The sequence below is a fragment of the Psammomys obesus genome, unplaced genomic scaffold (assembly GCF_907164565.1).
Source record: "Psammomys obesus unplaced genomic scaffold, mPsaObe1.curated_primary_1811, whole genome shotgun sequence".
NCBI classification, from domain to species: domain Eukaryota; kingdom Metazoa; phylum Chordata; class Mammalia; order Rodentia; family Muridae; genus Psammomys; species Psammomys obesus.
This window is the reverse complement of record NW_026592732.1, coordinates 10928037-10954733: the sequence shown is the minus strand read 5'-3', so window position 1 is coordinate 10954733 and position 26697 is coordinate 10928037. Positions and strand designations below refer to the sequence as shown.

The following is a 26697-nucleotide window of genomic DNA, read 5'->3' as shown; positions in this document are numbered from 1 at the left end:
GAACCTTAACAAATGCAGTAGGATAATAATAGCACTGCCCTCAGGCCATAGTGGTGAGCAAGAGCTAAACTGAGCAGCTGACCTCAGAACTCACATTGGACATCTTCCTGGGCAGGTACTCGGACACCCTCCAGCATGATCTAAAATTTGTAAACATTTAATTTTTTACATATACATTAAATAATATTGCCACTTACCACCTCTTGCCTGTTCTGTGTGTCAAGACTCAAGAAATCATGTGCAAATCTGTTCTGGGTGAAATGCATCACAGATCTGGTTTAATCTCTCTCATTTATATGTGATGAACAAAGAAAAAGAACCAGGCTTTTCAAACACTGACTCTTTGCTAGGACTTCACACAAAGGAGCCATACCAGCTTACCAGAGTGGAATTTAAGTCATATCCCACATTGGTATTCTCGTCATAACAATCTCCAGTATTCATCAGGCCATTTGACTTAAGAAGCCATGGCTTTCCTTCAAGTTACCCTCCAGTTTAATGTCCTGGAATTCTAGAAAGAGGAAGCTGGCCATTGCAGCATCGTGCTCAGAGATCAGGAAGCTGGCGTGCCTCGGTGTAGCCAATAAACACTGAGGTGAACAGTCCATGTCTTCTCTCCTGCAAAAACTGGTGGCTGCTCAATGCTGGGCATGGCCTTTGGCATGCCTGCTCACATCCAAACTAGAGCCTTGGTCTTGGTTTCCTGGGTGTTTGGGTGGTTCACATTGTCTTGTGTTCCTCTGGTTGCAGGTATATAGATTTGGCACGCTGGGTCCCCTTGCAGTCTCAGAAAGGGCCTGGTCCAGGAAAAACTGCAGAAACCCAAATCACCTCAAGTTTGAGATCCACTTGGCATTTGCCTAGCTCTGATCTCATCTCCAACTCCATCCCTGGGTCTATCCCAGCTCTCTCCACCCCTTGGAAACCTTTTTGTCCAGCTGTCCTCCTTGGAGGCATCAGATGGAGCTTCTGAGAGGGAGGGAGATTTTTCCTCCTGATGATCTTTTTGTCCAAATGATTGACAGTGGAAAATTCAGTTCCCTTCACAGGAAACCTCACCCTCCCACAGGGCGTGGCCCAGCCTCCCTGCCCCAACAGAACAATCACAGAGGACATCACATGATTTCTGTTGCCTACACTGAGCAGCTCAGTTTCTGGTGATTTATCTTTTGGGGCATAGCAGCCCTTTCATCCTCAGACCAATTCAGTAAAGCCCATTAAGATAGTTCCATATTATGGAGAAGAAAATGGAAACTCAGAGAAATGGAATTATCTGCCGGAGGCTACTGAGCTAGTTAGATGATTAGACATATAATCCTGGTTTTGGATCCAGTCTCAGTTTCCTGGGGAGAAGAATGCACTGTATTCTTTTGGAGCAATTCAGTTGAGAGTTGGATAAAACAACAACAACAACAACACACACACACTTGAGTTCTCTATTTATCCATTCCACATCAATGGACCTAACCACCTGTGGGCAGAATTTTGTTTTTACCGTGCCTATACTGACCATGTGCGCAGTGTAACAACTTTTAACAGTGTTTGCCTGTGCTAGATGTTGTGAGCAACTCAGGCATAATTTCAAGTTTATAAGGGAGGACGTTGTGGGTTCTGTGCAAAACCATACCATTTTACTTGAAGGGTTTGGGGACTTGAGCATCACAGATTTGGGGTGGTGGCCCCAAAGCGACTTCTTCTAAATATGGGGGAAAGGATGTCTGTACCTAGTAGGGGCTGTTGAGGACAAAATTGTCGATGGCCGCTGTTCAGAGCCATGTTGTTTAGACCATCCAACAACAATCAGTGTGCTCCAAAGGGATTTTCGATGACAGGGTGTAAAGCAACAGCTACAGAAACTTCTCTGAGATTCCTGTTTCAGCATGGGACCCCAGAACGCAAAATCCCTCATGGCTCCTGGTGATGATGACACATGTGTAAGGGAAAATAAAGTCCTGTCAACTCCAGGGCAAGGGGTTACACAGCAGGAATGTGGTAGAGGGTGAGACGGGGGTGCAGCAGGGCTAAAAGGAATACCTGTCTCTTCCCCCTCCATGGAATAATGCGCAGGCGGTGTCAGTCCCAGTTGGGAGTAACAATAGGCTGAGAAGGCAGCACATTCTAAAAAATGAATGGGTGCTCACTTTGGAAAAAAAGAGAGAAAAGAGCAAGGGAAGAATACGGAATTATGGGATAAGCATACGGAGGGAAGGAAAGAGCCTTTTTCTGCTGGGCAGATACTTCCGGTAGGAATGAATAGGCCTGTGGCCAGTTGTTCTTGAATGTTAAACAGCAGTGTGCCTCCATAGAAACACTGGTATTGTATCAATTGCTAAGCATGAAGTGGTGGTGATGAGGGGGCTAGTGAGGAGTGTGAAGAAGAAGAAAAAAAAGCCTGATCTTTTCTAGGGTGTTATGACCACAGTTTCGGGGCACTCCTGCTGAGGCTCTTTCAGGAATGTGCCCTGATCTTGTCTCTCTCACCCCTTTCCATGTCTTACCAGGAGGACACATTAAGCTCACTTGCTGTCACATGTCTGCCTGCCTGCCTGCCTTGCCCCTCACAGTCTCCGCTCCTTTCCCTTCTCCCCCTTTTCAGACCCTCTTTCTCTATCTCTTTGCCTCCCCCATTTCAGTTCCAAAGCTTACCCTCTGTGCAGGCCAGTCTCCCCTCCCCTTCCTTATGCTTTCCTCCCCTTTTCCATCCTAAGTTGGATGCTTTCCTAGGGCTCCATGCCAGGAAGTAGAGCAGGTCAAGTTATAAAAGGGGATTTAAAAAAGAATGTTCCTTGGCAAAATGGGGAAAACAGATGTTCATTGCTGGCTGTCTCTCACTGTCTGCTGCAGCACGCCCCTTCCAGGATTTCTGGAGATGAGCGCCCATCCCCAGAGTACAGACATGCATTTATTTCAACACCAAGTGTGTCTGAATATTTATTTCTCCTTAATTTTCTTCTCCCTGTGACCTTTGAGCCCTTTAATCTACTCTGGATAGGATTGCTGGCCACCTGGCAGAAATGCCCTACTCTCCTTCTTCTTAAAGCTCCTTTAATGCCAGACAGAGTGGAGTCTGTACCTGCGTCCAGTTTACCCCTTAACAGGAAACACACTTTGACAGCCTTCGGGTTCTTGATCCACCAGAGGAAGGAGTCCGGGAGGAGAACTGCTGTGGGAAAGGGGATGGGGATTGGTTTGATTTGGGGATTGGGAAGGCTTCCATCTGGTCTGCTGCTGAGCACTGCCGTTTGAGACATGATAGTCTAGCTTCAAATGGTCTGTGTGGTTATGAATGGCCTTGACCCTCCTGTGTCTGCCTCTCGTGGGCTGAGGCTGCAGGTGTACACAGCTGTGCCTGGCTTACTGTTTGCTTACTATCAGGAAATGAGAATGGTTTACTATTGGCTGGTCAGCTTACATAGTTTATTTGTTTGTTTGTTTGTTTGTCTGTTTATTTCTTTAGAAAAAGGCTCTCACGTAGCCAAATCTAGCCTCACGTTCACTGTGAAAGCTAAATGTCTGAGTTAGGGCTTCTGTTGCTGTGATGAAATACCATGACCAAAAGCAACCTGGGGAGACAAAGGCATATTTCAGTCACAATTCTCACATTGAATCAGTCACCAAGGGAAGTCAGGACAGAAACTCGAGGCAGGAACTGAAGCAGAGGCCATGGAAGAGTGTCGCTTATTGGGGTGCTCCCCATGACGTGGTTAGCTTGCTTTCTTATACACTCCAAGATCACCTGCCCAGAGGTGGTCCCACCCACAATAACCTGGGCCCCCCACATCAATCATTAACACAGTACCCCCACAGATTTGCCTATAGGGCAATCTTACAGAGGTAGTCGAGATTCCCTCTTCCTAGATTTGTGTCAAACTGATAAAACCAGGAGGACTGGAGAGATGGCTCAGTGGTTAAGAGCACTGTCTGTTCTTCCAGAGGACCTGGGTTCAGTTCTCAGCACCCACATGGCAGATGCCAGTTCCAAGGTGTCTGACACCTTCACACTAATGCACATACAATAAAATTTAAAAAAAAATTGATAAGACCATCAGAATACTGAGGATGACTTTAAAATCCTTATCTCTGTATCTCTTCTCTTTTGAGTGCTGGGCCTGCAGATGTGTGCCACCATGCCTGGCTTTATTTGGTGCTGGAGATCAAACCCATGGGTTCTTACACGCTAAGAGAGCACTCTACCAACTGGTCTTCCCTTCTCCTTAAATACAAGCTTTCCCTTTTGGCCTCTACGAGCTGTGTCCTCCACCCCCTGACTCAAAGAGTCCCTTTGACAGGACTTGTGTGGGTTGACTACAGGGGCCCAAGAGCTGTGCCCCCTCCAGGCTGTCTTTTGGTAGGTACATTTATTTTATTGTATAGGTATGAGTGTTAGCCTGCATGTATGTGTGAGCACCACACACCACATGTGCCTGGTGTCCAAGGAGGCCAGAGGAGGGCCTGAGATCCCCCTGGAATGGAAGTTACAGACGGTTGTGAGCTTCCATGTGGGTGCTGGGAACCTAAGTTGGATTCCCAAAAGCAGCAAGTGCTCTAAACCACTGAGCTACCTCTCCAGCCCAGTAAGGTTGAATGAATAAGCTCATCTATAGCATGGCCCACATTTAATAAACACCATTCTCATCTTCTCTACTTGCCTTTACAATTAAAGGTTGGTTGGTTGTTGTTTTAAAATTTTTATTTGTTTGTTTGTTTATATATATATATATGTTGAGTCAAGGTCTTACTGTGTAACTCTGGCTGGCCTAGAACTTGCTATGTAGACTAGGCAGGTCTTGAACTGAGAGATTCTTTTGCCTCTGCCTGAATACTGAGATTGCATGCCTGTGCCAGCACTCTCTCATCTCTTCCTTCTTTGAAGTCCATGCTCTTTCTCCTCTCTTATTCTGTCTAGTGACACAGAAAGAAGAGAAATGGAACAAAAACATGAAAAACGAAGACAACACACCCACATAAGTACATTTAGGAAAGGGAGAAGGCCTCCATTCCACAGAGGATACGAGCTGAAATGGTGTCTCTGTGCTAGGGTTAACCTCAAATACTTAAAATTGTGTTAGAGTTGCCTAGCGCGTTCCACATGGTAACAAGCAGCAGGGGGTTCTAATCAATGAGCAGTGGCCTTGCCAGATCGTCCAGGTGTCCGAGCATGTGCAGCTGCTGGTGCCATGTGCTGCTGGAATCACCTAATGAGATGCTGCTTGACTCCCTCTGTTCTGAGATGTGTGACTATTGATTTCATGGGGCTGCTGGGAAGGATTAATCAAGTGATCAGTACAAAGAGCTTAGTTTATAGCTTGCACTTCCCCGGTGATTGTGGTTGCTCTTTATATTCGGTGGATGCAGAGGGCTCTCAGGGCTCCAGGGAAGAGGAACCAGACTCAGTCAACAGAGGTCAAGGAGATGCCGAGCAGGCTCTGTGGATTGGGACCCTTTTTTTAAAGTATGAGTGATACAATGAACAAGGCAGAGGGCATGAAAAACTTCCTGTCTGCCACAGGCCAGCTGATGCTCTCCCTTTGAGCTCTTTCACCATAGTCCAAGGACTGAGTTCAGAGCAGTGGGGTTGAGGTTGACATGGCTGAATCTTTTCCCATATAAAAACCCAGATCAGCATGGCAACTACATAATGAGCCCATTGTGTGCCTCTGCAGATGCTGTCCTGATACCTGACAGTCTGCACCCTCTCAAAGGCACTCAGATTTAACTCAGCTGAGTGGGACAATTCTGTCAGCATGCTTACTAGTGATGTACTCATTCCTTTCCCTTTGTTCCCAGCATTACTCCTGGTTGACCATTCTCAGTTTCTTGTGGCTGACAGTGCACTGCTTATGAACTTGAGTTCATGATCTCTGAATAGGTTGCCAACAACTCTTTATATAGACCCTTTACCAGGTCTTAAGGCTATAACCAGGATGAGTAAGGATTTGGAAAGGCAAGTTAGAAAATAAAAGGCTACTCGATTTTTGTATTTATTTATGATAAGCTTCCTGAATATTTGGGACATGCTACATTAACAGTTTGGGAGCTTATCTGATATTCAAGCCCCAGTGCTCTCCAGCTTCACCCAGCAGCCCTGGCGACGGGAGCCCCCTCTGGGGGTTCTGCTCTTTGCCTTGGATTTTCTCCTGTTGTGTTAGGAGGCTTGGCAGACATGACTCAGTGCCATATCATGGGTGTAGAGGCCTCCCTGACTCAGTTTAGGGGCCTGCGCCAATCAAACATGATTTCCAGTGGGAGGTATTAATATTTATCACCCCAATAAGAGAATGGAAGCTAGAAATCAACTCTTCATGAAGAAAGGGTTGGACATGAGCCACATTTTGTGTAAATACAGGAGAATCCTACAATAGGCACTTTCCTCACTGCTGTGATGAAACACCTGACCAAAGCATCACTAAGAACAGAAGGGCTTTTGTGGCTTGTAGTTCCAGGGTCCAGTCCAGCATGGTGGGGACAGCATGGGACAGGGGAACAAGGCAGCTGGCTGTGCTGCATTTGCCTTCAGGAGGCAGAATGCTGAATGCAATGCTCAGGAAAAGACTTCCTCTTTTCCTCTTCATCCAGTGTAAGAACCCGCCATGGGATAGAGCTCCTCCGTCAGTCCTCTCTGGGAGCATCCTCCCAAGTCCTCTCAGAGGTGTGCCTTCTAAGTGATCCTCAGCGTGGTCAAGTTGATAATAAAGGTTAACTGTCACAAGTCCTCTGAGCCGGTTACGCGTCTTCTTGGATGCTATGATTTTGATGTTTTTCCTAATCTTTTTAACAAAAACTGGCTGAGTTGCTTTATTTTGGAGAAGTCAGAGCATCTTAGTGTCCTCCTGGGAGTGAGCCCTCCTCCTTAATTCACACTCAGCAACTTTAGAAGATCTGGCAGGATATCATATATATGAGGAATGGGTCCTATATCCAGAGAAAACCTACTCTATTGTACAGTGATGTTAATAATAACAAGGTCCCTAGAGGGTTCAAGCTTGGGTCCCTGTCTCCTTTTGTCTTCTACGGCTTCCAGTAGAACCACTGTGCCAGTGGTTCTCAGTGACAAATGGGCAGGCAGCTTCAGCACCATTGGGAAACTTGTCAGACATGTAAATTTGAGGCCATGCCCAGACCCACTGAGTCAAAAACTGGGACAGGCCCAGCACTCTGTTTTTACAATCTGTACAGATGGCTCTGAGACTACTGAAATTTACCGGGTACGTTCTAACCCACAGAAAGATCATGGATCTTCCTGGCTCCACTTCGACTGAATCTATGTGCTCTTGCCTAGCTGTGCTTTTAGAATTCCTTGCCCATTCCACTAATTTCTCTATTCAGGGATTCAACTTTCCCATTTATGTCTACATCTCTCTACCTTATGTATTCTAAAGCCATTGCTATTAGAAAGACGCTGGCTTTATTGCAGACACAAGTACTTTCTGATTTCTCATGTCAACTTTTACATCTCTCTAGACTTTATGTAGTAAAAAATGATCTGCCTCTTTTAAATTGAGCTATTCCTAGTGGCTGGGACCATTAGGTACAGTGGGGCTTTCTCTGCTTTCCTGCTGGTCTGTTGTTTCCATTCTAAAAGAAAAGGCACGATGCACAGGTCATGGAGAGGCCTGCTCCACTTTTCTCTGGCTCCGGGTTAAAGAGATAGCTTTTCAGAATAGATCACCTGGGCTGAGCCTAATTCCTTGTAAGCCCCCAGCATGGAATTGTGATGGAAAATTGTCTCTTTGTGTATTTGGATAGTCATGACCTGGAATTCTTGGACCTGTACCATCATGAAAGGTTCAAATCTTTCCTTTAACAATGGCTTAAAGTTTTTGGAAACTCAGTGTGCTTTCAGTTTTGTATACAAAAATGTATATCACCACCAGTAACGAAACAATAAACTGTTTCTTTTACGAAAAGATGACAAGCAGCTACTGCCTCCTTCGCGTGAGATACAGTTGTAGGGCCACCACAACTGAGATTGCTTTCCATCAAGGAAGGATCAATATGGAGAGAAGGCTGGGGGAGGGAGGCTCTTTCTATTGAACAATGTCAATTATCTAACCAACTATAATTCTCAGCCCAGGGCAACTTAGGGCTCTAAGGTACAGTTAGCAATGTCTAGAGCTATTTTCTTTCTTTCTTAGAAAAATATTTACTTTGACGTGTGTGTGTGTGGGGGGGGGGTTCCTGCATTTATGTTACATACATACATGTCGTTATGGATGTGCAGTGCCTGCAGAGGCCAGAAGAGAATGGATCTCCTGGAACTGGAGTTACAGATGGTTGTAAGCCACTGTGTGAGTGCTGGTAACTGAATGTTGGTTTGTTTGCAAGTCAGTTTTCATAATAAAACATCCTTTTCTCTTTCCCAGCTCGTTTACTTTGCAGATGCATTTTCTCTGGCCATGATCTTATCTTCTCTGTCTCTCACATTTTAATGGCTCCAATTACATGCTTAGTGCATGTTAGGTAATAACACCCCCAGGAGAAACTGATGAGGCAAGAGACCAGTGTGTCACCGAGGGTGTGATACTGAAAGCATCCAGACAGACAGGCCTCCAGCTGAGTCAGTGAGCCAAGCAACCTGTGGCGGACGGAGGTGATGGTAGTGCACAGTCTGGCGTTTTGTCCATCTCAAAGTCCTTCAGTGAATTTCACACAGGGCAGATTTCCAGTTGATGGATTCTTTGCTGGTTGGTTTTCTGTCAACTTGGCACAAGGTCCAGTCATCTGGGAAGTGAGATCCTCAGTTAGGAAATTGTTTCCATCAGATGGGCTGGTGAGGACTTTGCCTGTTTGTCAGGGCTTTCTTCGAGAGGAAGTGAGGGTAGAAGACCCATCCTGTATGTGGGTGGCACCATCCCATGGAATAGAGTTCTCACTAAATAAAGAAGGAAAAGAGTAAACTATGAGGAAGCTGGAACCCCCTTTCTCTACCTCCTGATCTGCCCAGCTGTGACCCAGCAGCCCCACATTCCTGCCACCAACAGTGGAATGAGCTCAAATAAATATTTTCTGTCTTTAATTATGTCTTGTCAGATCTTTGGTTATGGGAATGAGAAAAGCAACTCATATATCTACATCTAAGATGCTTTCCTCTGCAATACATACGTATGATAAATTAAAGTTACATAATACATAGGATATATATTAAGAAATTAACAATAATGCCTAAACTAGGACAGCTATACAATATACCATTCTGTTTGGCTGGGAATTCCTTGTATTGTACATGCTAATGGGTGGGTAATACATATTGCATTTATACATTGGACAGAGGAGGGCAGTGAGACATCGGAGTCCTCACAAGGATACTCATAAAGCTTGTGAAAAGAAGAGATTTAGAAGGAAAATGCCGAAGAGCGTGCTGGTGTGTGCTTTCCTTTCCCGTGTCTATAACTTTGTCTGGAATATCCTCTCCTCAGTCAGGTGTGATGGGACATGCCTGTAATCCTAACTCCTGAGAGCCTACGGCAGGATTGTCATGAGTTCAAGGTTAGCCTAGGCAACATAGTGAGCACCAGGATATCCAGAACTATCTAGCAAGGATCCTTCCTAAAACAGAAACGAACCCACCCTCAAACAACAGCAATAACAGACATCCCTTGTCAGTCCCTGGGTCGCCTGTGCCACAGCAGCACCTTGTTTGTGACTTGTTTGTCAGCCTATCCTTTACCTTTCACAAATCCACTTCTGGTGTAGCCAGTGCTTTTCAAAGAATTTTGAGAGCCCCACCACCCCATGAGCATCTGAGAGACTCATTGAAGTTGCAGTATCCGTGCTGAGATGTTCTGAATTTGGAGATGAGGAATTCAAATTCCTATATGCTGTGGTTCAAAAATTGCACTTTGGAAAGAACTGTGGAACTCAAACTTTAAACTGATCCTTCTAGAAGCAAAACAAATCATTTTAATCAAGGTTGTCTGATTGTTTTGACAGTCATTAATTGTGACCGACAGGCTGTAGTGACCATCTTAGAGATTCCTTTTACGATCAAGTCTGGGGACTCTCCTTTTGTTGTAATCCTTCTTTCCTAGCAAGCTTAGGCCTTCTTGTTTGGCTACTTGGTGTTCAACTAGCAAGGCACAAGCCAATAAGGACTTAGAGTGTGTGTTCAGATGCTAAGGATGTGGATAGAGAGATGTGAATGCTAATAATGTATTGAAAGTCCTTGGTGTTTTGAAATTCTGGAGGAGACTCTTGCTGAGTTCCTACGTGGCAGATCTTGATACCTATCTCCACGTTACCCTCCCAGTCTGGGAGAACTCAGGCTAGTGCTCAGGTCCTGTCCTAAGGCTGTAGTAATTCTCTATATGGATGCTCCCAGCAACTCACCTTCCCACTCCTGCTCGTGTCCTATTGGCAATATCCAATAACGGTCCTGCTTGGTCCCAGAAGGCACTCCAGTTGGGCCCATCAGTCACTTTCCCTAGCAATTAGTAAATGAAAGCTTGAGTCTCTTTAGAATGGATGTTGGCATTTAGTGTGAGTATATAGATTTCCTCCAGAAGCACAGGAATGAATCACTACTTTCCTTGCTAGTTAAGACAAACTATTTATTTTAGGCAGGGTCTTAACTAGTCACCATGGCTGACCTGGTATTCTCAGTGAGCCTAGAACTTGCTACAATCCTCTTGTCTCTGCCACTCGAGAGCTGGGATTATTGGCATGTGCCACCATGAACTCATTATTATTATTATCATTATATCTTATTTCTGTTTGGTTCAAATGAAGTATTGGAATCTGCAACTAAATGTTCTTTGAAACATTATAGAGAAAGCCCTGTTGGAGCGGGAGCCTTTTCTTTCATAGTTTCTGAATAGTAGATTCAGAAACATTTCATATAGAAGGACATTCATTTCTTACATTCGAGGTACAGATTGTTACCAGTTGAGAGGACTAAGACTTAGGGTCAAGGAAACTGGCCTCCAGCTGGGCTTTCTGCGTGAGCTGTCATGCATTTGGCTATTTGGAGTCAATTGAAGGAGGGCAGGTGAGACTCATCTGATGAACTCGGAAGATTCCCAAGCCTGCAAGCTGTCCCTAGAGCTCTGTAGCTCTGAGGCTCTGTAGCTCTGTAGCTCTGAAGCTCTGTAGCTCTGATCTTTCCTTTTATTTTCCCAGCCTCTTCCTTGCCCTGGTTTCATTCTGAAGCATGCTTTCTTTCTGTATGAGCTGGTTTACACAGTTCCTTCCATCTTTCTCTTTCCTCTATATCCCTGTCTCCAACATTTCCTCCAGAAGATAGTAAGTTACTTACCATTTCCTCAAACCAGTTTTTCAACTGTGCTCATGACACATTCTTCCCAGAAGGGCCCTTTCCTGTGCCTAGGGCTCCAAGTCTGTTAAGAGTTTTGTTTTTTTGTTTGTTTTGTTTTGTCTTTTTACCCAGGATAGCCATCTCAGTGAAAAGAGAAAACCCCCCACTTCAAAGTTTTGTGATCTTTCTTATTTGATATCACCAGAGATATGATATCCCCCACCCTTCCTCTCTCCAGACTCACATCTAATTGCTTCCTGCAACTATCCCAAATTGTCCCCATCTGCCAGGCTGACTGGGACACCAGCAAGTCTATACTTACTTGCATCTACTTTATATATACATATCTACTAACATAAAGGTACTGAATCCGTATGCTTCAGTTTCCTTTATGTTGCTGTGACAAATACCATGACCAAAAGCAGTATAGAGGAGGAAAGGGTTTATTTCATCTTACAGGTAACAGCCCATTGAGGGGACATCAAGGCAGGAACTCAAGCAGGAATCTAAAGGAACCAGGAAGCAAGCAGAGCTTGCTGTTCCAAACAGTGTTTACCTCTAACCAAGGAACTTACTTTCACAATCAAGGAAGTACGGCAGTAATCACAGAGGATGCTGCTGGCTGGCTGGCCCACATGCACAGCTTAGTTAACTTTATAATACAAGTGGGACTGCTTGCCTAGGGAATGGCGCTGCTCACAGTATGCAGAGAGCCCAGAGAGTCAAGGCAATCCCTCACATACAATCCCATAGGCCGGTCGGACCTGGGAAATCCCTCAGGAGAGACTCCTTTCTCAGATGCCAGCTGCTGCTAGGCTGTGTCAAGCCAGCAGTTAAGGGCAACTAGAACATTCCATACTTCTTTGAGTGACTTGGTGCTGGTTTGGTCCCTTTGCTTAGGAGGATACTGAGGTTTAGAGACATTAGGTGACTTGTCCAACGTTATTAGGATACGAAGCAGCTGAGCTATGATGTAGCCCATACTTGTTTGTGTTCTAGAGTTGGTGCTTGTACCTGGTTAATTTTGCTCCCTCCTACAGCAGAACCCCATAGGGTTTTTAGAATGTGTAGAAGAGCCTCTCTGCCCTCTGTTTCTAGTCATTACCTCTTCTCCAAAGCTGTACTGTTTGTCAAGTCCCAGATGAATCCTGACTGTAGGGCACAGACTCTGCGCCTGAGCCAGTGCTCAGCATTGACATTCTGTGGTAGGAAGCACACGTGGGTGAGTGGGTGACGTGGGCTCCACCCTTGGTTTTGCTACTGAACTTGTTCTGTGACATTAGAGAAGTCATTCCACAGCCCAGGCAGGAGTTTCCCCAGAAGCCAAGTAAAAGAGGTGGTGCACAGTTTCTTCAGTTCTTCCCAGGCCTATACTTTTGTGACTTTGTTCATTTACTCATGTTGTCTCTTCCTTCATAGTAAAAACTCTTTCCCCATTTCTACTTTCTCACCAAGCACCCAGACCTTGCCAACTCCCTCTGGGCTCTGCTGCCTCTTGCCCAGTGCCTCCTTTTCCTGCTCATCTGAGCTCCGCCCCTCCCTCCTTCCCTCTTCCTTCACAAAGCTGGCCTCTTCTCTCTTCTTTCCAGACTTTAACAAGTCCTTCTCTGTGCATATATCTTGTCTTTTGTGTGTCCTGCAATGGCAGCCGACTTTAAATGAAGCCTGTGCTTGAGAAATAATTTCAGCAATTACATTTGGGCCTTCTGTCTGAGGAACACAGAGGTTACCAAGTCAGGGGGGCTGCCATGGAATCCAGAAGAAGCTTTGAGGGCAAAGCTGTGAGCAGGTGAGTTAGGGAGTCGGCAGAACCCAGACATGACCCCCCTGATGGCCTGATAAGAGAGGGAGGAGAGCAGACAGACAGACAGAAGCCCTGGTCTGCCCTAGCCCTCCAAGTAAGGGCTTGGGCTGCAGCCACTGGCTTCTCCTCTCAGAAGACCAGAAAGGCCCCAGAACAAGGCTTCAAAAGGAAGCGAGTGTAATCTAGTATAGGGCAGGGTAAGGATTGTTGCTTAGGAAAGAGCCTGATTGCAAAGGCGGGGCAGTGTCAGAAACACTGTCTCCACACTTAAATTCTTTGCTTGTGCTTGAGCAGATAACGGCCTGGGGGTTGTGGCCACAGGATGCACGGCCCTAGGAACCCATTGAATATTTAAGGCTGTTGGTAAGGTCTGTTTAGGCCGGCCCCTCCTCGTGGCCTCTTCTATCCTGACCCCCCTACTTGATGGAAGTTCTAGGGCCTGGGGAACGCTGGGAAAAATGTGACTTTCTACTTTCACCTGGACATTCCACGTAAAAGAAAAGTTGATCCTAAACCGAACCTAGCCAGGAGTTCGGAGGCATACCCCGGGGAAGGATTCCAAGGCATTCAGACAGAAATGGTGAGTGTCACAGGAATTCAGAGGCGGCAGGGGACAAAACAAGGGAGTCTCTCTCCCTCCTTGGTCTTAGGGAGACACGTCAGCCTGAGCCCCAGCGGTTTCCGAGGTCCCGGGAGGGGCGACGGGAAGCTGGGGACGGGCTCTAGGGCCCCGCGGCCAGGGCCGGGGCGGGGTGGGGTGTAGGGTTACAGGGACTAGACCAGCGACCCTCCAGGGAAGCGCGCGGGCGGCCGGGAGCGCTGGGCGCTCAGGGACCCGGCAGCGGGGTGGGGTGGGTGGGATTGGAGGGGAAACTGGGCATCTCTCTGCTTCCAAGCACCCCTTCCCCTCGCCGCGCCGCCCAGCCGCCCTCCCCTTGCCGCCATTCCCCTGCCGCCGCGTTGCCCAAGCGAGGATCGCCCATGATCGCCCCATGCGGAGGGCAAAGTCGCGCCGGGGACCTTGCGAGCCTGTGCTGAGAGGTAACCAGCTAAAGCCGGGGGTCGGGAAGGGGGACAGGGAGCCCCCCTCCACCTGGCCGAGAGGTCTCCGCGGCTCCTCCTGGGAGCCTAGGCTGACATCAGCTCTGCTCCAGATGTGGGGACTTGGGCAACCAGAACTGCGCCGGGGCTGGTGTCCGGTGAGGGATCCAGAAGGCTGAACAAGACAAAAAGCGGAATCCGGTTCCGTGCCACCCTCCGAGTGCCCAATACCCACGGAGCGGATTCCCATGGAGGTCGGGGACTCGCGTCCGCGCGCGGGGCCCCCGTCTCCGGGTCTGGCCTTTCCCGTGTAGCTGGCGGTCCAGGTCGCCGGAGGGGCGGGAGGGTTGGCGGGTGCCGCTGCTCCGGTGCAGACAAAGGCGCGCTGGCGCCGGGACCCCTGGACTTGCCCCGGCCCGGAGGCTCGGGCCCCTCCGCCCCTGCGCCTTCTTTGTTCTTCCCAAACAAGTTTCTTGCACAAATCGGGGGTTGGATCCGGCTTTCCCTGGCCTGTTGGCACTGCCTTGAAAAGACTCTGGTTTCCGGGAGGAAACGTAAACTTTCCAAGGGGGAGCTGGTTGAACTTTCTTGGAACGTGACATTTGTGGCAGGCAGGAGAGTGTCAGGATAGCCCATGAAGGCCCTTGACAGCCCAGGGGACCCACTGCTACTAGCCCTAAGTAGCCAGGCTGGGGGATGAGGTCTCCCCCTCTCCACTTCCCCTGCTTGGGTCGGGTCGCAAATCCCAGGCCTTTCCCCCACCCTCCCTTTCCATTCTTTTCATTCTTTCTCTCTTTTTCTTTCTTTTCCTTTTTCTTTCTCCCTCTCTTCTTTTCTGGAAAATGTTTGCCTTTCTGCCTTTGTCATGGGTGTATTGTCTAAATCGCAAATGCTTTTAAGCCTGGATAGTGTGTGGGTTATCAGGACATCAGCTTTAGGAGACAGGTCTCAAATTTAAGGGCCTTGATGCTTACATTTTGGATGGATTTTGCTCCTTTGGTCCCCCTGCTTCTTTCCCCTGGTTCTGCTGTTAAGACTATAAATTTGGTGGGCTTAAAAGCCCTTGGTGGTGGTGAAGGGTGTGATGTCTCAAAGATCCACTGGGCTCAGAACAGTGTCCCGTGTTTACCAAAAGTGCACACAACCAGAATGGGGTAATATTAAACAGCTACAACTCTTGAAGGCTCCCTTTCAGGGAGTGAAAAGTCATGGCTTAAAGTATGGAACACTCCTGGCTTCCTGCTTCCAAAACTAGGCTGCGGACCCTGCCAGACTGGCTAAGAGTCTTCCGACTACCTACCGCACAGGCCCCAGGTGGCATGCTCAGTATTGAAGGATGTCTGGGATTCAAGTTCTCAAGTCCAAGTTCTTTCTAGAGGAGCAGAAAAAGTGCTTGCCAGGACCATGCTCTGAACATTACATACTTTCTAAGATGGCTTTTTATGAAAATAATGAGGGAACAGTACTTAGGTAGAATTGTGTGGAAGGAAAGCAAAGGACCAGAATGGATAGATTTGAACAGAAAGAAAAAGAACAGGGCACAGAATAGAAGGTTCTAAAAACCTCTTATGTGGTGGGGTTCCTGGTGTATATGTATGTGTGGAAGGGTCATGTAAGGACCAGGACATAGGAGAAAAGGTTCTAGAGACCTCTTGTCTGCCTAGAAGTGACAATCGAGTGTGAAGTTGCTGTCCTTGTAGCTCCCTTCCTCCTCCCGTTTTGAAAACTGTGCTCCTGTCTAGGTGATTCAGGTTCTTTTCAGAAGGTGTGGGCTGGAGGGCCCCAGTAGACTGAAGACCACACGGAGACAAGCATTTAAAAATGCATGTGTCATCAACGGCAGCACATGGATGGAGGAATGTGAGTGATTTTCTGGGAAGGCTGATGAGAGCTGAGAGTGCCTGCTTCCACTCAGCTTGTCTGGAGCCAGCCAGCTTGTCTGGAGCCTCCCTGGATGGCACTGTGCTCTTTCTGATGTCCAGGAGGGAGGCCAAGTTAAGGATGCCGGGCAGGGACCCTGCTGGGAGAACAGCCAGCAGAGTGCATGCCCTAGGTATGCTTTGTGTCTTCTGTTCGTGAAAGTGCTTTGAAGACGGTAAAGCGCTATAGCACACAGAGGACTTTAAAGAATGCCCAGTGGCACAGATCAAGGGAAGTGCTAGGGACAGTATGAAACTTTGATTTTTCAGGCCAATAAGTAGAGCTTTGTAAGAACTGTTAACATTTCTAACATTTACCAAAGTTTTCTCAAGTAACATTCCTTCCTGTCTGGGTTCTGTGCCTGTGCATATAGAAGCTCAGGCCAGGAAATTTTGTAGTATTTTGAATGTTTTGTTAACATTGGAGGGTTCTTATCACCCACAATTCAGTAGGTGAGAGAATCCTTGAAAAGCAAGAGGTTAGTTAGGTCAGGTCAGAGGATGTATTCGATTACAAAATTTGCTAGAAATTGTTGTCTGAGGTTATTGAGGTTTTAATATTTGTTTGCCCAGAGATTCTTTTGAAGTCCTGTTGGTTTGACTTCGCTTTGTCTTGGAAGAGTCGATCTGTGTACACCTGGCAGCAGTGGGTGGGTGAGTGGACTTTGGGAGGAAGACGTTGGTGCTCTTGGAACTTGCGCTGGGTCCAGGAAGAGGACCCTCCTGTCACTTGTGAAACCTGAGGGTACAGTCACCCCAAGCTCTGGGCAGAACTCCCAGCCTCCTCTAGGAGCTCAACATCAGGATTTTGGGCTTTTTTCCCCCTTTCTGTTGAGGAGGAAGTAGAGGCGTGAGAGTTAGGAAGATCCCTGTTTAGTCTCTGGGCACAGCTTTTTAAAGGTTAGGCTGCCAAGCACGTTCAACTGTGTTTGTGGCCTCACTGGCCAGCCCTGCTGCTTTGGGCCTCCGTTTCAGTTTTCAGTTCGTTATCTTTTAAACATCTGTACTTCACTTCCCTATATGAAATTATCATAGCGTCACAGGATGTTACGGGGATAGTAGAAAGGTCCGGGGATACCCATTCTCCTTTGGTGGCCATTCCATCACCATGGCACCCCACAAGAACTAAGGTGACTTGGGTGCAGCCCTCAGGGCCTATACAGGGGTCTTCAGTTTGCGCGCGCGCACATGCGCGCGCGCATACACACACACACACACACACACGTGCACCTTCCATGCACTGTGAATCCAGCTGCATGTCAGGATGCAGAGCTATTCTGTCTCTTGAGGCTCTACCTGTTCTGGCACCCATTTTCTCCTCACCTGTGCATATAATTCTCTACAATTTTGTAATATCAGACTTTATGTAGACAAACCCTTGAATCATGGAACCTTTGAGATCAGCTCTTTATTCTGTACCGTGTCTATGAGATCCACCAAAAACTTTGTGTGTGTCAATGGTTTGTTCCTTTTTTTTTTTGGCCTGAGTAGTATTCCAAGGTGTGGATGCACTGTGGTTTGGCCACATGCCTGCCAAAAGTCACCTGGGTTACACTCAATATTTATTTATTACTGATAAGGTTTCTGTAGATGCTCACCAATAGGATTTCCTGTGAACATATTTTTTCACTATTTCAAACAAGTACACAGGATGCTAGCTAATCTGGTAACTGTGCTTTTTATAAAATAATTGCTAAACTCTTCTCCTGGTAGCTGTTTTATCTTAGATTCCTCCATGCCATGTAATCTGGCTTTTCTGCATCCTGGCCATCTGATGTCACTGATTTTTATTTAAGCTACCCCCACAGGTGTTTTAATAGGTGCTGTAAGCTTATTGGGGCTCTCGTTTGTATTTCCCCAATGCCTAGACTCGTGAATCCTCTCTGCTTTGTGCTGTCTGCACGCCTTCTGTGGGGAAGGTCCATTGTTTATTTTCCCCGGGCTCCCAGAGTTCTTTGTATGGTGTGCAAGTATGTGCTGTTCCTCTCCTTCCCACAGTGTGGTTTTCTCCTCTCATTCTCCTTCTGGAACCGTTTTGAAAAACTAAGTCTGTAATTTTGGTAAAGTCCAATTAACTGATTTTTTTTTTCTTTATGCGTGGTGCTTTTGGTGTTTGTTTCCCTGTAAGGATGTCTTGCCTAGGCCTGTTTCCCAAAGACTGCCTATGCTTGCTTCTAAAATGTTTACATTTTACGTTTAAATTGTAAATTGTCTTTTAAGAATCTGTGAGTCTCAGTGCTGACCTTTATTCATTTTTACATTTAAAAGCTGTTAATTCACTGTGTATGTCTATATGTGTTTGTGTGTGTGATTGTGTGTGTGGAGGTCAGAGGGCAACTTGTAGGGATTGCTTCACTCCTTTGAGTATGTGAGTTCGTCAGTTTGTCAACCTAGGCCATCACTGCCCACTGAGCCCTGTGTAAAGAAATTAGCATGAAAATGTGATTTCCTTCTGCTTTCACACGGTTTGTTTCTGTTGGCCCTCCTCTCCCATAGTCATGCCTCCTGTCCACTCCCCAGAATAACTCAAACATAGCCCATTGCAGTCTTTCTTCTCTTACTCCTTCATTTTTAAAATTTATTTTTTTCCAAGACAGGGGTTCTCTGTGTAACCTTGGCTATCCTGGACTTGCTTTGTAGACGAGGCTGGCCTCAAACTCACAGAGATCCACCTGCCCCTGCCTCCCTGGGTACTGGGATTACAGGCATGTGCTACCATGCTAGCCCCTAACCCCTCCTCCTTAGGACCTCTTGTCCTCCCTTTGTGGTCCCTTTTCTGGTTTCATGACCTGAACCTCCCATAGATAAAGACCGAAGTGTAGGATCTGGTCTCTGACTTACAGCGATCTCTATGTGTTAGTTTCCTACGTACTAGGATTTACTTGCTGCTGTGGTCAACTAGTTGAGGACTTTTTGAACAGCACATGAAATGATGGCTTAAAACACAGGTAGAAAAACACAGTGCTTATAACTCAGTAACGCAAAAAATGTGGAAAGATGATTTAGTATATATTTAAAGATAAGACTGTTTACTAACAATCTTCATCTCTGCCACCTCCATACGATTTGTCCACGGGGAATATTTTCCTGCTGAAGCCTCAGAGGTAAAGTGGAGTGGAAGACAGCTCAGAGTTGCATGAAGGAAAAATGGAGTAAGGTGTAGGTCATTCGCAGTACAGTTCTGGACAAATGGGGGCCTGCCGTATACTCACGCCACCATCATTACTAAAGTCGCCAGAAGGGCTGACAGGGTGGCTCACTGGGTAACGGCAGTACCACGAAGCCTGATGACCTGAGTTCAGTCCTGGGGACCCATATGGTGGGAGGAGGGAATGATTCCCCACACAGACGCAATGGCATGTGCTGCCCCTACCAAACAAAATAAGTGTAGTTAAAAAAAAAAAAAGTTTGCAAAGCCAGTAGGAAAGCAAGGGTGTTCTCATATGTAGTCTTACAGAAACTTCCCCTTCTTCAGCTTGGGGCAGTGCCTCAGGCATCACATACTGGTGACTGAGTGGTATGGTGAGCTAGGATGCTGTATTCACCATCTGGTTCTGTCTGTAGAACAGGCCTTTTCCTTTTGAAAAACAATGAGGGTGTGGAGAAAGCTATCCTTTCCTGCTGACCTCAGCAGGTGGCAGGATGCATGGCCGCTGCCCCAAAGCTGGAGTCAGCCAGGATATGATCCAACCTCCTGACCAGCAGCCCTGCTTCCTTTTCCTCAGTGAACTCCCTCCCCGGGAGAAAAATACAGTCATTCTCACCCTAAGGAGGGCGAGCAGCAGTGTCCATCGGAGGGCTTGGTACAACATAGGGTGTGTGTTGTTGATGTTCTGTCCCAGTAGGTCACGGAAGGGCCTAGGATGTTGTGTTTCTAACACACCTCCAGCCAGGCTCTAGAACCACGCATGGCTGCAGGGCTGGGCCCCTTAAGCTGGGCCTGGCTTGAAGCAGCCCTCTTTGAAATGGAGTTTGTCTCAGTTTGAAAGTTTGTATTTGGAAGGGGCTGGTCTCTGAGGTGAGTGGTGGGCGTCACTGAACTTTTTCCTCAGGTCCCCCAGGTCACACTGTCCCACACACTTTTTCCCCCCTTCTCCACACCTCCCTTGTCACTTGGAGGACACGCCAGGTCTTGGTGTGTGCCGCTGTAGACAGGTCGTTATTGCCTGAGAAAAGTCACCTGGCCTCTGTGACATAAATGGATCTGCTAAACATCTATTCCAAAGTTAGCATGGGGTTTAGTGGGATATGAGTATACAAGTTCTACAGAAGAGGCAAAGGTAAGACACTTCAGAATAAGGCTTGACAGTATTTTGTTTTTAATTGTGTATACACACGTGTGTCTCTGAGAGGCTATGTGCATGTGAGTGTGGGTGCCCAGGGAGGCCAGCAGCCTCGCTTCCTCTGGGGCTAGGTTACAGGGGTTGTGGGGACTGAGAGCTGAACTCGGGTTCTTTAGAAGAGCAGTGGGCACTCCTAACTGTTGAGTCATTTCTCCAGCCCCTTTAAAAAAAAAGATGCTCTTATGCCTCCTCAATGTGACCTCTGAGCAGTGTCTGACTTACTGTGGGCTATCTCTCCTGATGCTGGAAAGGCGACCCGCCACCTCTGCACATGCTAATGACATGCTTGCTGCATAGACATGTGGAGATGGTTCCTACAGGGAATGAGCGGTTGGCTTGGGTGTCTTGGGGCTTCAGGGCAGGAACAGGTTTCCGTGGGGTTTTTTTTTTTTTTTTTTGGTTTGTTTGTTTTCTTGTTTGTTTGTTTTTACCCCTGTCAGTTTAGGACAAAAGTGATGTGTATCCCCCCTCCCTTTTTTTCCCCTCCTTTTTTTTCTCTTTTAAAGATGTACACCTCCAATATTCACAGTTACCACCAGCCACCTTAAATCAATAAAACGCTGAAAGTCCAGGCTTTCAGCTCTGCTGGCCACAATTCAGGCTATAGTAATTATTTCCATAGTTACAGTAGTTTCTATCCAGGGCCGGTTAGCACTGAGAACTGGGAGCACATTCATGAAGGAGTGGCTTAGCTGTGCCCTCCGAAGTCAGCTGCAGCCAGGTGGCAAGACCGTCCCCCTGTGTGAGTGCGCTATCCACGGAAGCCTTTTCAGACCATTTTTCTTTCATTTGGTAGGCAGACCAGCATGGTGTCTGTGACATGCCGGAGTATAGCTCCTGGGCCCTTTTCAAAATGTACTTTCCATTTTTAGGGATGTTCAGCCCACGGGAATCTCCTAGGAGCTGTCCCTAGAGAGGGATAAACAGAAGGGCCCAGGTAGAACTGGCACAGAGAGGCCCTTCTGGACAAGGTCATCAAAGCCTGCTTGGCCAGTCTCGCTCCTGAAATAGCTTTTGTCAACCAGGTTTGGGGCTAGCCTGGTTTTGCTCTGAAGTGAGTGGGCTTGCTCACATCCCTCCCGCCTGGTGTCATCCTCACTGTTAACTCCTTTGAAAGTGTTCTGTGAACTGTCAAGTTCCTCTTCTAGCCAACTCCTCATTCCCAGATCTTTGCAGACAGCTTCTGAAATGAGATACTTTTTTTTTTTTTTAACATACTTTGTCTTGCTTGGCTGACCACCAGTCTGCCCAGCTCTTGTTTGCCACAGGTACCACACAGCAGGCTTCTGCTGTTATCTTCCAGGCCTCACAGGCTGTGCTGTCCTTGCTCTGTTTCTTTCCTCTTTTCCTCCATCACATCAGAACAGGCCAAGCAAGACAAGGATGGTGGGTAGAAAGCAAGTCTCACAGGCTTGCTTTACCAGGAGCCTGTGAGGAAGGAGGCACCTCCTGCTTCACAGCGGCTGCTCTGCACAGTTAGGACAGCCTTGGGTGCTGCAGCTCAGGAGGGGTGCAGGAGTGCAGCTGTGAGGCAAGCCTCTTATTTCCTGAAGGGCTCTGGAACCACGTATCTTGTTAGCCAGTCTCCCCTGTTGGGGGGCCTTGTGGAAGGAGTGTTTCTCTGGTAAGTTTTGTTTCCTGGGAACACCTGACAACACACACACACACACACACACACACACACACACACACACACACACACCCCTTGAGTATCTCTGACATTATTTTCATTGCTCATGCTGGAGATGTGGGAAAAAGCTGAAAGATTTAAGGACAGACATACCGGGAATGTACTTTTTTAGAACTGTGGAATTATGGGCACTGGAGAATTAAGGGAATGAGGTCCAGGGCTGTTACTGTTTCAGAATTACATAAATAGGATTTACACACAATCCTGGGAAATAAAGAGCAGGGAAGTAGGAATAGGTGTAAACGGTCCACTCTGAAATACATATCTTCTTTGTTCTGAGTTAAAAAATGAGATTTTCCAAAATGTGAAGTTTCTTACATTTTCTCCAAAGTAAATTCCAGGGATTTGGAGGAAAAAATGAAATAAATACACATATTTATATTCCGGTGACATTTACTCAGTGACTAAGATCGTTTTATTAGTTTAGGAGCTCAGAGCAGGGATTTTTATAAAGGATGCTCATAAAGTGAACAGGTTTTTGTAGTACTGAGGTGCTTTGTGTGTGTACACACCCACTCACAAGGATGCGGATGCTGGGGAGCAGTGTTGTGTCTCCATCCATTGCCCTCCACCCTGTTTCTACTCTCTCTGTGAATGTGGATTGGCTAAAATGGCTGGCCAGCGAGACCCACCTGACTCTGCGTCTACTGAACTGGGATTACAGGCGAGCTCCCTGGGTCAGGCTCTCATGTGGATGGTGGGGATGTGAAGTCAGGTCCTGATGCTGTCTGACAAGCCCTTTGCTGACGGAGCCATCTCTCCAGCTCAGGGTTAGTCCTTTTTTATTTTAAGGCAATAATTACTGGAATTTACTTAGAGTGTTTTCACTTCCTTTTATGGAGGAAGGTACCTGCTGAGTATCTCGGAGGCGAAATTTCTTTCTTCCTTCTTTTCTTCCTTTTTCTTTTTTCTTTCTTTCCTTCTTTCTTTTTCTTTCTTCTTTCCCTCCCTCCCTTTCTTTTTCTTCCTTCCTTCTTTTTTGACAAATTAAGCAAAAAGGGATACAGGCGTTTGAACATGAAATGTCCTCATAGGTATCTGACCATTTGGTTCCCCAGCAGAATGTAAAGGATTTGAAAGGGTCAGGAGCATTGGGGAGTAAGTGAGTCGCTGGAGGTAGGCCTTGAGTGTCATAGTCCTTGCTCCCTGACTGTGGACACTATTACCACATCCTCAGTTTTCTGCCACCAGCCGATCCCCAGCATGATGGAAACTGCACCACTGAATTGTAAGCTGGAGTAAATTCTTCCTTAAATTCTTTTTTTGTGGTTGTTGGATATTCTGTCACAGCAATAAGGGAGTAATTCAAGAAGCATTCACTCTGACAGTGTCTGGTAAATAAGGAATGGACTGTTGTTACCGCACTGAATATGAGGTGGGGACTTGGTGAGGGCCCTAAGATGGCTATGGTGACTATCAGCCTGATACAACCTAGAACCATAGTGAGCAATTAACAGGGTCAGGCTGCCTGTGGGAGACTATCTTGATTGTTAACTGACCTAGCTCACTGTGGGTGTCCCCATCCCCTAGTGCAGGTCCTGCTCTGGGTAGGGGTAAAGAAAGCTAATCGAGCAGCTGCAGGCAGCACTGGTGCGTTTGTTTTTCCCGAGCTCTTGGCTGTAGGTGTGGCGTGACCAGCAGTCCCTACCACTGTGACTTCCCTGCAGTTATGGACTGTGGCCTAGAAGTGTAAGCCGAAAGTCTCTTGCTGTAGGGAGAGATGCTTGCTGTAGGAATATTTTTATCACAGCAACAGAAATGAAACAAGAACATGTGCTATATGGAAAAAGTTTATATTTTTTATATTTTTTTATATTTAAGGTCTCCCTGTACCAGATACTGGATGAATACCAGCTACATGCCCGCATAGAACTTATATTTCAGTCTTTGCTAACATCATTTAGCAAACAGCAGTATTATTTCAGGGCAGTTGTCAGTGTAGCCTTCCCTGATCCTAAGTCCTAGGAGAAGGGAAACTGTAGTTTCAGTGTGGATTTTTAGCTAGCTGAAAAATCCCAGCTAAGTGCAGCTCTGCAAGCCTTGATGCGCTGAGCTGCTTTCCGTTGTTCCTGCAGACCTCACTGATTTCATCATCTTTACGTTCGTGTGGGTGTGTGCATATGTGGGTGCAGGTGAACATGCGCGCATACGTGATTGTGCATGTACAGACCATGGGTTGACACTGAATGTTTTCATCAAGAGCTCTCCATTGTATTTTTGGAGACAGTCTCTCACTGAGTCTGGGGGGCTGGGAGGAAGGTCGTGAATTTGGTCAGGCGGTCTGTCCGTCAAGAGTTCCAGGGGAACTGGCCGTGGTGGCATGCTCCTGTAATCCCAGCACTGGGAGAGGCAGAGGCAGGTGGATCTCTACGAGTTCGAGGCCAGCCTGTTTAAAAAAGCGAGTGAGGGATAGCCAAGGCTACACAGAGACACTGTGTCTTGGGGGGAAAAAGAGGCGGGGAGGTGCCCAGGGGTCCGCCTGTCTCTGTTCTCCAGCACTGGGGGGAACCACATCTTGTTCTTCACCTGGAAGCTGGTACCCTAATGTCCTCATACTTGTGTTGCAGATATTTACCGGACTGAACTGTCTCCCCAGTTCCCTGTGATCGAATTGTGAACATGAATTTTACGGTTAAAATTTCATAATAAGTCAGATGTAAATTTTGCTGAGCACTTACTCTGTACAGGAGTACTGCGTAGCCCTTTCTTATTCGGTGGTCACAGCAGCCTAAAGTAGTAGTTGTGATGATTTGCATTTGCTGTTAGGTAAAAACTTTAAGTCTGGTGTTCCAGCAGTCACAGCCAATGACGTGTAGGGCCAGGCCTCTGACGTTAAGAAGCAGCTTTGCCAAAACAAAGCTCAAAGCGTGTTGAGCCTTGAATGTTGTCTTCTGTCTTCATCTTTCTGATCCTGGTGTTTTGTGTGACAGGATTGGTCTTTTTCCTCTTCAGTCACTTTGTCTTAGTGTCCTTTTTTTTTTTTTTTTGTCCAAGACTGACCTGGTTTCCTGTTGGATGAGTCATCACAGTGTCTTTTCTACTTCCTAAGAGCAGTGTGTGTCATGGAGCTCCTCTGTAACTCTGAGAAGTAACCCTTGCTGGCTTACATTCCTGCTCATGGGCCAGCTTGCAGGGTCGGCTGGGCTACTGTCTGTCTTGTGCTACCTGTCCTGAATCTATAGTGTTCTTCTCATCTGACAGAGCTCAGCAGTCCACAGTCTACCGTCCTCAGTGTTCACCTGGACAGAGTGCGAGGCCTTCCCCTTTGCCTGGGCTGAGAGATAACCCATTTCTAATTAGAACCTGTCTTCGGCATTCTCATCTTAAAATTCTTACCTTTCACATCTTGCAGACATAATCTTTGGAAGGGCTGGATACAAGTGTGTGATACAGAACAGGTTTTCAAAGAGCGCTCTGTGGAACCCTGGGAGATTTCCAGGTTCTAAACACTGTCCCAGCACTCCTATGCACTTGTCCTGCACGTTGACATTTGTACTGGGTTGCAGAAGCAAGGCTGCAGTGCCACTGCTGAGACCCTAGTGGGGGCCAGAGTGCTGTCCGTGCCAGTGCTCAGTTTACTCTGCAGCCGCTGTAGAAAATGAAATTTAAACGCGCAATCCTTTTCTCCTGCTTTGTTTTTGGGCTTTGCAGTTCCCTTTCAGCCAATGTTTTCATTTCTGTGAGTGGGGCATTCCGCACCTCAGGGAAACCACCAGTCCTGCCTGAACCAGGCCAGGTCACTAGGTTCCCCTGGGAGGCTTTGGCACACTCAGCAAGTTCTTCGTCCTTGAGGTAGAAGCTGCAGAGTTGGTTCTGGTGTCCAACATGTCTGTTTTAAAGTTAGAGGAGGATCTGGTGGGGAAATTGTTTTAGATGTATGGGAAGCTTTAGATGATATGCAACTCTCAGGAAGCCTGGCACTGTGGTGACAACTGCCATTGTCTTGGTGTCAGTGGCATCTTTGAGGAATGGTCCTCGGGCCTGCAGAACTCAGAATCACCCGAGTTAGCTGCAGAGGGGACAGCAAGCAACCCCCATTCTAGGAATCTGCAGGGTGCAAGGAGTTGAAGTTGGAACGCTTGAAGGCTGTTCAGAGAGGTCTGCTAACACTTTCTTCAGACCGTGTGGTGCTGAAAGTGTTGAGAACACTGCTTTATTCTCTGTGTAGCCAGAGAAGATCTGGGTAGCAGAAACCCACAAGCACACAGCCTGTCCTCCAAGGCGGCGGTGTTTCAGGAGGGCAGTGGGGGCATCATCCTACCTTAAGCAGGCCTATCCAAGACGTGGGCTGGTGACGGTAATTGGTATGTGTTGTGTGCCTCCAAACTTAGGCTGCCGTGGTGGCTGCTGGAGGCTGGTGTACAGGGGAGGGAGGCACTCTAGAGGAGGTAAACCTAAGCAGGAGTAAATGTGCTGAGGACGTAAAGCAGTTGGAGGGAGGATGTGAAGCGAGCGAGCGGGTACTACTGAGAGGATGAAGGTGTTTATCACAGGATGCAGGGATGCTGGGGGAGTCAGTGAGACTACTGACAGCCAGAGGAGGGGCCTAAGGATAGACAGCCTTGAAACTAAAGTCTGACCTTGAAGTGATAGGCCAGGAAGTTATGTATGCAAGAGGTGGCATGTGAAAAGGAACCTAAGGACAGGAA

At 47.1% G+C, this 26697-nt stretch overlaps 1 protein-coding gene across 5 annotated transcripts in view; it reads left to right on the top strand.

The window, feature by feature from the left end:
- Amotl1 (angiomotin like 1) overlaps positions 1–26697 on the top strand; it is a 118448-nt gene that overhangs the window by 41474 nt on the left and 50277 nt on the right. Inside the window, exon 1 of one of the 5 annotated variants that reach the window (XM_055615492.1) lies at positions 13576–13635. The exons of 3 other annotated variants lie outside the window; for them this stretch is intronic. Coding sequence is in view for 1 of the 2 variants with exons in the window: in XM_055615490.1 (XP_055471465.1) it covers positions 14048–14096 (49 nt within the window). In the remaining variant the exon portion in view is untranslated. Of the gene's footprint in view, positions 1–13575; positions 13636–13888; positions 14097–26697 lie in introns of those variants that run through there. One more of the 5 variants, XM_055615490.1, reaches the window with a different exon arrangement.